At 32.9% G+C, this 13,798-nt stretch overlaps 1 protein-coding gene across 1 annotated transcript; it reads right to left on the reverse strand.

Annotated features, from left to right (window-relative positions):
* Positions 1-5,101: 5,101 nt before the first annotated feature.
* LOC128558855 (uncharacterized) lies at positions 5,102-13,332 on the reverse strand. Its single transcript, XM_053549071.1, has 4 exons — positions 12,812-13,332; positions 12,458-12,719; positions 6,439-6,555; positions 5,102-5,473 (listed from the first exon to the last, which is right to left on the reverse strand). Exons 1-4 carry the CDS (start codon positions 13,330-13,332, stop codon positions 5,102-5,104), a joined length of 1,272 nt encoding a protein of 423 aa, XP_053405046.1.
* Between the last annotated feature and the right edge of the window lie 466 nt (positions 13,333-13,798).

Consider the following 13,798-nt stretch of genomic DNA (forward strand, 5'->3'; position numbering starts at 1 on the left):
AAACAACAAAGTGAAGAATAGTTTGATATATAATTAAACAAAGTTAACATTATTCTTTATGGGTGTGCTTTACATAGTTTAGCTGGTCACGCTATTGTTTGTTTTGTTTTTTTACAATGAACAGAAAGTCTGGCTAAAGAGATTGCGTAACTGTTCTTAATTCTGCATCCTTAACATACAATAGAATCACAAAGAATATACTTCACAGTGATCAATTTTGGGTAAATAATAATTATGTGGCGTAAGTACACGAACAAAGCTCAGGAAATGAAGTGTCGGTTATACATGTATAAACCGTAATTTGTTTTTAGAAATCGTATCGCGATAATGGTTGTTATTAATATTAAGTAATTTTCTGATATTGTAGCAGTCTAATATATATACAATTATATACAAATATTTTGATATTTAAGACGTTAGACAACTTTCAGTTGTCCTAAAGAGAGAAGTGCGGTACACTTTGTGTACGTGAGTAAAATCAACTGCTTTGAAGTACAAACGCTTGTGGAGAAACGTCATCAAAATTTTGAAGCAAATGTATCAATACAATTGGCTTGTCATGTGCTGCTTTAATTTTATATCGATGTTTTATTGTGTGATTTGAACTTAATACATAGACATGAAAAGTAGAGTTTAGATATTTAAGTAAAAAAATTATGATACTATAAAAGTACATTGCGAAACTATTAATCGTAAGTAATTTTAACTGCATGGTAAAGGGAGACGTTGTTTCGGATTACTATGATGCTATGCACCAATTTCCTGTCAATCTTTTTTTGAATAAACAACGCACAGTTTACTATTTATACCATAAATAATATTGAAAGTGACTGAGAGTGTGTAAGTAATAAAACATTTTGATATTTACTCAGGAAACATAAATAATTAAGCCGCGCCATGGGAAAACCAACATAGTTGCTTTGCGACCAGTATGGATTCAGACCAGCCTGCGCATCCGCGCAGTCTGGTCAGGATCCATGCTGTTCGCTTTCAAAGCCTATTGTAATTAGAGAAACCGTTAGCGAACAGAATGGATGCGCAGTCTGGTCTTGATTCATGCTGGTCGCAAAGCCACTATGTTGTTTTACTCATGACGCGGCTCAGTTTGTTATTGTAACCAACGCGGCTCAGTTTATTATTGTAACAAATTATTTTTCCTAGTTTAATATTATAATTATTGTTCACATAATAATAAGGTTACGTTAACGAAAGAGTCTACAATATTTCCTGATTTTGGTGTACCAGATATGTGGGCTTTATCGTATTAATTAAGATAAAATCTAGAACTTCCGTCGTAAGTGTTTCAGCTGATGTTAAATTGATTTTAAAACAATAACCCTTTCGAAAATCACATTAACAGTTATTTGAGTAGTTCAGGAAGCTACTTTGAAAACACCAAATCTGCATTTACATCAGTATCGATAGATGGACAATGAGAGGTTGAAACACCTTTTTGTAATTAATGGACATTAAAACATGCTACCTCAAAGAAACTGAATTTAAGAATACATAATAGGTGAATTCCATTCATGTTCGATAGTGAAAGGTCAGATCACACAAGTCAAACCACACTCGCACATATTAATAGGTAATGCGTAAAGAAGGACTATTCAAATAACGCATTCCCCATAAACACAACACCATATAGAAGTGCATGCATCCTGTTTTATCTTGACATAAGTATATATTTGATAAGCATATATTACTTGATGAATAATACGAATATAAGAACAATTGTACATGTATTACATTTGTCAATAATTTGCATTGACAATTATAACTTTAGAAGGATTTTATTTGAAATTCAAGTTTATTGAAATTTAATTATTTTCTGTTTGTCCATTTTTATTGACCAACCTATAATTCCAAAGCTACAAGTATTCACTTAAATATTCAAAAGGTTTGTGAAATTTTCTTGTAAATTTCGAGGGTTTATAAATTTATTTCTTGCATACCAGACTAGGTTTTCCGGTGATTTCACCGGTGCTGGAAAACTCCATCTTACACACCGGGGTTCTAAGATGACTCTAGTGCTTTAAATGAACTACATCTTTGTAGAAAGTTTATGCTGTAATTTATATTCTGTTACATAAAATGAGATAAAATTCAAATACCCAGATAGTTCCTCTTCTTTCGTCATATTATCTTTATCGATTCATAAAACGTAATTTTATGAAAAGTACAAAACGTTACGTTGCAAATGATAAAACAAAACCAGAAATAAACATCGTTATTTGTCTTTAAAACGTCACAACCACTTTCCTGTTTACGGACGTTGATTTCCCGCACTTTGTATATTAATTGTAATTAATTATTGTACGAGAAGAGTGCTATAAAGAGAGTCAATCCTTTGATTTTATCTTTAATATAATAGTTTCTTGATTGAAAATTGCCTGCAAGAAAAAGTTTCAATAACTGGTGGAGATGCGGATGGGAATATCCGGATCTTGGGTAACTCTTTAAGTGGTAACTTGGCAGAGCCTTGTTACCGCCTAAACAGTTACCCTCGAGCCGGATATTCCTATTTGCACCTACAACCAATGAAAGAATCATATAATATTTTAAATTTTGTTTTGTGTTTTAAGTCTCTAAACAGATCAAATAGAATCGATTTTAATCATTATGACCAGGGGCCGTATTCATAAAGCATCTTAAGTATAAGTATAAGAAATTGATTATTTACTTAAGTATTACTTAGGTTAGAAATTTATTTTACTTAAGTATATTTGTTATTCATAAAACAACTTAATTAGTAATTCTTGTTTTTTATTGTGGACGAAAACATTAAAAAAACAACATTAATTTCAGACAGATACAACATGCACAATTATGTTTAAAGTGCTTTTATCTGAAAATAACACTTTAAATAATCGTACTCACCACGCTATTTTATTTTCTGACTTAAGTCATTTCTTACGTATCTTAAGTTTTAGCTGTTTTATGACTAGAACTTAAGTTTTTACTTAGACTTAAGTTGAAATCACCACAAACTTAAGTAAAATCTTAAACTTAAGTCAAAACTTATACTTAAGATGCTTTATGAATACGGCCCCAGGACTATATAGGCAACTTGAGGGAAAATGCTTAAACTATTATCTGTTTTAGACTAAGGCTTACAGTTAGTGGTAGTCCCTGTACCCACAAGTTTACGGCATTTCGTTTAGTATTCCAAATTCGAAGAAAAAATGTCACAGAAATGTGATATATGTCTTGAAATGAAATTAATGCAATGGCTTGATATGTGCATTGACAAAATAAAATACGAACGATATTTATAAGCGCATTTAATACAGAGGTATGAAAAAAAAATGTTGAACAGGTGGAACCAAGTATTTTCAGAATGTAACTGTTCAAAAGTTATTACAACGAACCGTGCTTTAACTTTAATTACAGTGTGTATGTTCAAATTCTTCTGTTTTCAAGCTTCATACCTATATTCATTCATTTATTTGATGTGTCCAAATGCCACTAAAAGGGGCAAATGTGTATCCGCACTGGGTCAGTAGTTCTACGACTGAAGTGTTTAAAACATTGACCTGACCACTAAAGCGTTTGACAAACGTGAAACCAAGTCACATATAAATATATAAAATAGTACTAATAGTTTTGCAGATGGATATTGTGCAACAAGAGACGTTATTTAGGACACAAATGAAGACATTTTGCATGGTTTGCTGTATCAATTTGGAAAGAAAGTATTTCTCAATATTTATAGGAGGCTCATACAAGGGACCTTGAATATCACCTGGCCGGCATTGTTCGTTGCTGAGCAACAAGTAAAATCGTTCTTGAAATTTAAGAAGTACTCAGGAAACTTAAGTAATTACAATCAATAGATACTTAATGAAGATAATTTTTACATTTAATTATAGATTTATATAAGAATGTAACGTACTTTAAGCTATGGATGCAATATATTATTGAATGAATTGGCCCTCGTGAAATGTGTTATCCCGACAACACATCAATAGAATGGGTGTCTAAGACAATGAAACAGAAAACAATGCTTCAGAATATTTATTGTAAAAAATGTAAAAATCATGATACAATCTCCCTCTCTCTCGATATATATATATAGTAAAACAATATAAAAATGTAAGAAGTATGTTTTGACATAAAAATACTCGTATTGTGACAACCCTGAGTAAATAGCTCAAACATAAGATTATAAGGAACAAAATAACTGATGTAGACTTATTCTAATTCAATAAGATGATAAAATTATTACATCAAAAGTGGTTAATCGGAATGTGATCAAGAATCGGATTTGTTCGAAAGTTAAAAAAATGATCGTTTACACTTTTTTGTGGGCACTGAGTGCTTAATACATAGGAAATTTTTACTGGAGGCTACTCCACTGTTTAAAAACTTGCCTCTTTGTTAAGTTTGTTGAAATATCTAAATATAAATCAAATGCATAAGTAAAACTTGAAATTTTATTGAATTAAAAAAGTAGTCCATTTTTTTAATTCCTTCAAATTAAAGGAAAACAATTACAAAATATTGATGAAAAATAATAGAACACATATTTAAAACAGGTACCTAAATCAACGTAAGTGGTCTTGTTGTTTATTAAATTACACTCTAACCGAATATACTAAAAATGAAAAAAAAATGTCATTAAAAAGTTGCTTAAATGGTATATGTAAACGTTACAAGTGCATACAGCTCTCAAATGTTAAAATAAATACCCAAAGAGTAAAGCGTATATTGTATGTATGAAGTGACTTAAAAAATCCAAGTATGTAAATTTATTTATAGCAGTTAAAATAAGGTTGCGTCGTTTTAAAATAAGAGGACTTTAGACAAAATAATATTGTCGCTGTAAGACTCTAATAACTTTAAACTTTATTTATAAAAAAACTGTTTTGTGAGTGAACTTAAACCTCCATGAAACCGTTACTGTGGATTTCCTAATAATATTTAGATAGATATTTTAGAATTGCGCTGCATGTTTAATAATTGCCTTATAACGCAGGTTTTATGTTATACATAAAAATAGTAAGACATTGAATTAAGTAGACATATACGACAAAATTATTAATAGAATACTCGTATTTTATAGTCCAGTCGATTTTCAAAGTGAGTGTTTTAAGAAACCTTAAGCCGATGTTGCAGCAATGGATTCTTCTACCTCCTGATAAATTGTGTTTAAAAAGTCCATCAGGTTAGCACCGTCCTGCATCGAAATATATGCCCTATATGTCGCATGCGTTAAAGGGGATGCACTTCCTAAAAAAGTTGGGTTAAGATTAGCAATTGACACGTTACTTCTGACAACATTTCCAAATGACTGAATAGCTATGTTGAGGCTACATATACAACTGTAGATTTTGACTTCAAAGTTGTGTAGTTTTGTCCTGGTTTCCTCTTCAGTTTTCTTTTCAGCGAGTGTGCCATTTGTTCGTAACTGTTTGACGTACAATCCATATAACGACAATAAATGATGATGAGATTGGAGTGTCTTACTCGTCTAAAAAGAACACATATTTGAATAGAAGATTCCAATAAAAATAAATACTGTAATTACGTCAAGTATAATTGAAAACGATAGCACATGTCAGTGAATTTACTTTCTAGTTAGATAGAGCCTTGTATCAATTTTAATTAAAATATTGGTTCCAGCAGGATATAAGTGCTGTATACCGCTTCCAAGTTTTATTTCAATACTAGGGTTCATACACAATGAACAGCAAATCAGCAAAGTAAAGAAAAATCTTTCAAATAATATCAATGACGGTATGTTAAGAGCAGTAAGAAACGGTAGCCCAATTAATAATACAGTGTATAATTATTTGTTACATGGATTGTAAAATATATTGATTCTAAGAAGAATTTAGATGATTTACCGCCCAGGTATAAAGATAAAGTTTATTTTTTCAATAAACAAAGTTGTGAAAGAAAATACTAAAATGATTAACGTCAAAAAACGCATATTCATCTTTGTAGACTGTTTTTTTCATTTATAATTTGTCTAATAAAAATTAACAAGTTGAGGTAGTAGCGTTGCCTCCATACGATTATATCACTGTCTTATCTCTAATGTCTGTGTCAATTGTAATAAATGCATTATCAATCTTTTACTGACAGATATCACGATCGACTGACCAGTTATTTTTCTATTTTTATCAATTTTCCGTCTTATGGGAAGCTCAGTGTAAATATTCAAATAAAAATATTGTTTAAAAGGTAGCTGGCTCAGCAAGTATAGTCCTATTCAGATATCCTGTGCAGGGATGCTTATATATCCGACTAACGTACAGAAAAGGAAAATGTAATTTTTTTTTTATGAAATATAGTTAATCCTATCAAAATTTGCAATATACACTTTCTGCTCAACTTGTTTCATGTTTAACAATATATATCAAATATTCAATAAATTAGCTTAAAATTCTATGCTCCCCCCACCGACTGTAACAAAACAGTTCAGCCATTTACCTCATTTATTGCCGCTTTAATTACTTCCTCACTTGCAATTATTTCTTCCGAATTCGTCCAGTTCTTTAGATCGAGTAAATGTATAATGGTATCTTTCATTTGATAATTTTCCTTCAACTGCAAAATGTACCATGCCAATCATTTATCTAATCAGCAATTATCAACGTATTAAACTTTTTTCAAGAGGATATAGTCATGAAAGAAATACAACATAGGCGCTATCAAACTTTGATCAAATATTTACCTACAGATTTTGTTGATTACGTTTGAAATATATTGATATTGAATGCGACATGTTTCTCAAAATACTCAACAATTTATGTGGTATTTGTTACAACTTTGTACTTAAGAATGAAACTTCTGTTGAATTGTTATTACAAATAATCATACAACATATTCAACGTTATGTTTAACTCGTCATTCGATACTGATAAAACTTTCAAAATGTTTACATGTATGTTACAAATAGTTATCCCTTAAGGAAGTCTTAACTGTTAGGACAATGCGCCACTGAGAAGCAGAGATAAAAATAAAAATAAATACTCACAAAGTCCTTTAATAGTTTGGCATCTTGTTTCAGTCCAGATGTTCTAGATTTCAAATCTACCATGCTTTCTTTTAACGATCGCGAAATTTCTGGACCATCTACACCTGTTGCAAAACAAGGGCCATCGAATAACCCTTTTGTTGTAGACCGTTTATTCAGGTTTGCGGTAGAAACAACATACATTGTAAGCAGTGTAATGAACATCTGCTTTGTAAGAACTGCTAAAACAAAAGATCAAACTTTGGTTGAAAAAAAGTTTATGTAGTTATGTACATATGTATGTGTCTGCACAATACATGTAATAAAAAATATACTTTGTGAGAAAAGCTGCTGAAAAATGAAATGAAAGCAAATTTTGGTATAATAATATATACATATCTGTGTATCTTCTCGAGAAATCAAGTCTAAACGGATATGTTGCCTTCGACTGTTGTAATTTTCTTGTTGTCAAACTTATTTTATAATGATTATTTAGTAAAAAGTGTAGACACTAAAATGCTGTGAAAAAAGGAAAGATTTTAGACGCTATATACGGTTTGTAAAAATGTTATTGCGATACTAAACCGGGTCTCATAAAGGAGTAAAGCGAATGTCAAGATCACTTTTTTCGAGATTTTCACTTCTCTTATTTTATGTCAGTGTTGACATATATGTACAAATGTTCAATATACAATATTTTATCAATCTCGATATCAATGTCACCATCTTTGTAGAAAACAAGTAGCTTCATTTATTATTAGAAATTATCCAAATAAAGTTTTTGTCTTAAGTTTCTTTATAGATCTTTTGATATTTTTAACATAAAGTCCAGCTGAACATTAAATTCAGATGTCGGATCGAATATTAAATAATAAATAGTATCTAGAATTTCCAACTGTGTGAGTAGTTGTACATGTGAAACGCTAGAACTTACTTGAAAAAGTCATTGTTGATGGCTTTATTTAATAAGTATAAATAAAAATATCTTAAGGAAGGTGTTTAACAAGCTTATAGTGTCAAATACTTCTGAGGCTATAACAGCGTTGCATTTGTTTTATACGGTGTTGATGTCTGAATTCCCGAATGTTTATAGCTTCTACTTTTATTTTGTTTTTCTTGATGACTAAATTGTAATTAAATATTTGTTTCGTTATTTCTTTTTGTCAGAAATGCGAATGAAACTATACTGATGTTGCATGAGGCATGAAAAAAATCCCAAAGTAAACATAACCAAGATCTCCAATTTTATGCATTTATAGGTAGGCCCTTTATCATACATAGGTACTGTGCAAGAAATGAGATGGTTGTCTTGTTAATGCTGCTTCACTTTGCTTTTATTTTAATTTCCAAGTATATAAAGTTACTAAAGTGCGAAATAATCAATGAACGGAACGGTAATTGCGGAAATATTTCAAAATGTTTGCGGAAATACATCACAAACATATGATTCAACAGATTACTTTGTGAATTTTTCCATTAGTGTCTCGCTACAGAATTTACGTCAATACTAGAATTGTTCAGACATCGTCACACTTGTATGATTCTGTAGTGTATTATATGATACACTCGAATCAGAAACTCTCAGACAAAGCATATATACCATATACTAGTACATAAATCATTATGTTCTCAATTGTTGAAATTTCTTAGACCTTAAGAAAAAATGTTTACTTAAAACTCGGTTATTTTGATTAAATTACTTTATTTATAGCGCCAAAAATAACAACTGAGTGACGTACGTTATCAAAAGATTTACAGAAGGCCTGATCTTTTCGCGTCCTTTTTTTGCAGTGTGACAGTTATATATGAAGTCACAGTGTCGCACTTCACGGTTGGAAGTCTGAATTGGAAATAGATGTAACTAAATTCGGGATGTAAACATTTAATTTAATGTCATAGCAAAAGTATTGTGAAATTCATATATATAAATATATATAAAAGGTCGCATTTTGCTACGTATGATACATCTGAAGCAATAGATAACGTTTTCAACTTAATAGATATATACTCTTTAACTTACTATGATACTGTCATATATAAACAATTGCAAAAATAACAATTTTTAGTGCTACAAACTCCAATTTCCGACTACTAAGATTGTATCGAAAACAATACAAAAAATAAAAAACTTCAAAAGCAGATTTTAGATGCAAAAGTGAATCTGCGCCTTTTTAGCTGTCAGGATGAAATCATTGGTATATTTAATTGGAAATAAAATGACGGAAATAAAATGGATACACGTTGGTGTGAGCGGTTTAGATATGTAAGGTAGCGGACCCGTTATGGCATTCAGCATTTTCCGTGCGATTACGTATTCTCCGTATAAAATTTCGGCACTGCTCTGTTATTATGGAACGCCATGTGCTCGAATGAGCTACAAAAACCAAAGAATAGACAAAATAACATTGAATGTACGTAATTGCTTGGAAATTGCCGATTCTAATTTCAGGTCCATATCCTTAAGTTATGGATACACAGTAGAGCCAGCATTCAGTTAAAACTTGTTCTTCTCATCTACCTGACAGAACAAGCAGTTGTAAGATAGGCTTCCAAAATTGCAATCAATTACATCAGAATGGCAGTTGTGTTATGCATGTTGTGAACTTATATATATTTCTTAATATATTGATTTACTGACTTTCAAAATTATCTGTCACATCATGACTTGTGGGGACGGTCATTTATGCATGGCGTATCTTACTTTTATGACGTTTTTACAGTTTACACAAACATAAACTAGAATCAATTTCAGAAAATATGATTAGGTCAAAATCCCTAACCATGAATGTAAAACTACTATACTGAGTATGAATGAAAGAAGTGTTTTCCACTTTACATTCTATTGCATTCAATGGGCTATAAAGTGGTACTGAAAGCGACTTATGTGACTCGTTAGGTGATATTTTTTTACATTATACAGACTATTAAATGTAATTTAACTCCACCCTACGGAAGGTAGGAACGCCATAGATTGTTATTATTTCTTTTACAAATTTGATAATATCCCACATCACTCGAGCTGCCATGTGCCATTTCTTTTATTTCGCCGAAGACCACATTCTGAAATACTGAGATGTTGAAATTAAAATAAATTCAATAACACTTGAGATTATTTTCTTTGTAACAGGAAGAACTCATTAGTTTTGATGAGACTCACTTTTTTTAATGTTTATAGTTACCTGATTAAGTCACTGGAATGCTTAATGTTACGGGTTTCGTTAAAATGAATAATATGTGCGTGTATTAAAAGTATCTCATTTGTTTGTTTGTTTGTTTGTTTTGGGTTTAACGCCATTTTTCAACAGTATTTCAGTCATGAAACGGCGGGCTGTTAACCTAACCAGTGTTCCTGGATTCTGTACCAGTACAAACCTGTTCTCCGCATATAACTGCCAACTTCCCCACATGAATCAGAGGTGGAGGATTAATGATTGCAGACACAATGTCGTTTATCAAATAGTCACGGAGAACATACGCCCCGCCCGAGGATCGAACTCACGACCCCATGATCCGTAGACCAACGCTCTTTCCTACTGAGCTAAGCGGGCGGGTGTATCTCATTTGATCTATGAAAATCTTACATTTTTTGTTTGCTTGAGATATACTAAACAGAAGCATTATAAACAAAATATTACAAAAAAACTTACAATTATGGTAATTGACGAAACAGTATATCGATCAAATCTTTGAAAAGACTATTTGGAAGCATATGACATAATCAAGGATCATAATAGCAGACTCGGTTTGACTGATTTGAGAATCATATTTTTCGTCTAATCACAACACAAATATTCACTTACTAGTTGACTGTTTCGGCCTCAGCTGAGGCCATCATCAGAATGCCGAACTGCACGAGATCGGTCATGCTCGATGATTTTCGTCACTTTCCGTGACAAAAACCGAATCGTAGACTCGTGAGAGCTGGTGGGACCCCTCGTCCCTGTTCATGACCTCTCTATGGACTCGCATGTGTATCGCCTCTTTAATCACTCTGGTCTTGTAATCTGACTCCCGCCCAGTCTATCTCATGGTTATTTTGATTAACATAGTCTGTAATTGCACTTTTGTTTAGTTCAGTTAAAGATCGCTTTCTTGTTGATCATGTGTAAGCCCCTTTTTAGCTCATCTGATTTTTTGAAAAAAAAAATGATGAGTTATTGTCATCACTTGAGCGGTTGTCGGCGTCGGCGTCTGCGTCAGCGTTGCCTGGTTAAGTTTTATGTTTAGGTCAGCTTTTCTCCTAAACTATCAAAGCTATTGCTTCGAAACCTGGAATACTTATTCACCATCATAAGCTGACCCTGTATAGCAAGAAACATAACTCCATCTTGCTTTTTGCAAGATTTATGGCCCCTTTTGTACTTAGAAAATATCAGATTTCTTGGTTAAGTTTTATGTTTAGGTCAACTTTTCTCCTAAGCTACAAAGCTATTGCTTCGAAACTTGGAATACTTATTCACCATCATAAGCTGACCCTGTATAGCAAGAAACATAACTCCATCTTGCTTTTTGCAAGATTTATGGCCCCTTTTGTACTTAGAAAATATCAGATTTCTTGGTTAAGTTTTATGTTTAGGTCAACTTTTCTCCTAAACTATCAAAGCTATTGCTTTGAAACTTGGAATACTTGTTCACCATCATAAGCAGACCCTGTACATCAAGAAACATAACTCCATCTTGCTTTTTGCAAGAATTATCGCCTCTTTTGGACTTAGAAAATCAGTTTTCTTGATTAAGTTTTATGTTTAGGTCAGCTTTTATCCTAAACTATCAAAGCTATTCCTTTAAAACTTGCAACACTTGTTCACCATCATAAGCTGACCCTGTACAGCAAGAAACATAACTCCATCCTGCTTTTTGCAAGATTTATGGCCCCTTTTCGACTTAGAAAATTTCAGATTTCTTGGTTAAGTTTTATGTTTAGGTCAACTTTTTCTCTTAAACTATCAAAGCTATTGCTTTAAAACTTGCAACTCTTGTTCACCATCATAAGCTGACCCTGTACAGCAAGCAACATCCTGCTTTTTGCAATAATTATTGCCCCTTTTGGACTTAGAAAAATCATTTTCTTGGTTGAATATTATGTTTAAGTCAACTTTTCTCATAAACTATCAAAGCTATTGCTTTAAAACTTGCAAAAGTTTTTCACCATCATAGGTGGACACTGTACATCAAGAAACATAACTCTATCCTGCTTTTTGCAAGAATGATGGCCCTTTTTAGACTTAGAAAATCATGGGTAGGACAATATTTCTATTATACAAAAAAAATCAGATGAGCGTCAGCACCCGCATGGCGGTGCTCTTGTTTATTTTGTTCTACATCCTTTGCATGTTCTTTAATTCTCGTTCCAAATTTCCTTCCTGTTTCTCCAATGTATATTTTGTTGCAACTTTTACAAGGAATCTTGTACACTATTTCAGTTTTTTTCTAATTTATCCTGCTTGTGCTTTGGATGTACCAAGATGTTACGTATTGTCTGCTTGGGTTTACCGCAGTTGCTACATGATGTTTTCTTAGCACTCTATTACTCCCTCTGTTAAGCCTTTTACGTAAGGTAGGATGACTAAACCTTTCCAATTGATCATTGTCTTTGTCTTTGGGTTTTCCTTTCTTCTTTGTGTCTTTCTTTCTTTCTATCTGCTTTTTCACTTTTTGAAATGACCACTTCGGATATCCACATTTCCCCAAAGCTTCCACTATATGAGCTTCCGCTTTCTTTCTGTCATCTTTCTCCGTGACTATATCGTTGCAACTGTCAAATAACGTTCTTATTACGCCAAGTTTATGTTGCAACGGATGGCGGGAGGAGAAGTGGAGTGGTCCGTGTGCGTTTTCTTTCTGTACACCAGTAATTTCACACTACCGTCCGGCCTTCTGACAATCAGTGTGTCCAAGAACGGTATTGTTCCATTGTTCTCTTCCTCATGTGTGAATTTGATGCTGTCTGTGGCATAGACAATGTTGAGGTGGTCAATCAGGTTTTGAGTTTCTCCCCTATTTATCGTCTCCAGGATATCGTCAACGTAACGTTTCCATAGTTGTGGTTTACATTTGACCGGAGCTGTTGCTATTGCCTTCTTCTCAAGCCACTCCACATACAAATTAGCGCCAAAAGGAGACACGGAATTAACCATAGCTGTGCCAAACCTTTGCTGAAAAATGTTACCCCTAAATTGAAAATAGGTAGTCGTTAAAATGAATTCACACAGTTCCATGATGTCACTTAGAGTCAATAAAGTTCTTTTCTTCAGAGTGCTGTCATTTTCTAATCTATCCCGAATGATTTCCAAAGCTTTGTCTATTGGGGTGTTGGTAAATAGGGAGACAACATTGTGTGAGGCAAAGATCTCATCTTCCTCATTCATTATTTCAATTATCTTTCCAGCTAAGTCTTTCGAGTTTTTGACATGATGTTCCGATAGTCCCACTAAAGGTCCTAATAGATCGGCTAATGCACGGGAACTGTTCATTGTATCCTATTGATCCAGTGTAATCTACGATGGGACGTAACGGGTTGCCTTCCTTGTGGATTTTCGGGGTGCAGTACATCCGGGGCACATTCACTGACGTTGGATACAAATGTCTATATTGACTTTCCATTATCTCTTCCTCCTGTTTGAACCTTGTTAACAAAGATATTAGTTTTCGTTTATATCCCGGGGTAGGGTCTTTCTTTAGCTTTTCATATGTTCTTTCATCTGACAACATGATGTTGACTTTTTCGTCATATGAGGAGGCATTCATTACTACGGTGGCCTTTCCTTTATCGGCCGGGAGAATCGTAATGACATTGTCTTTCCTCAACTCAGGGCAATGCGTTCTTCTTTGCTC

Source organism: Mercenaria mercenaria, chromosome 8 (assembly GCF_021730395.1).
Source record: "Mercenaria mercenaria strain notata chromosome 8, MADL_Memer_1, whole genome shotgun sequence".
Lineage (NCBI taxonomy): Eukaryota > Metazoa > Mollusca > Bivalvia > Venerida > Veneridae > Mercenaria > Mercenaria mercenaria.

Bases quoted from the DNA above. Each gene is read 5' to 3' on its own strand.
- LOC128558855 (XM_053549071.1), bottom strand. From the start codon at position 13,332: ATGAATGAGGAAGATGAGATCTTTGCCTCACACAATGTTGTCTCCCTA. The intron at 6,556-12,457 runs GTAAACCCAAGC...TACATTTTGCAG, and splicing joins AACATCATGTAGCAACTGCG to TTGAAGGAAAATTATCAAAT. The intron at 5,474-6,438 runs GTAAATGGCTGA...TGTTCTTTTTAG, and splicing joins TTAAAGCGGCAATAAATGAG to ACGAGTAAGACACTCCAATC.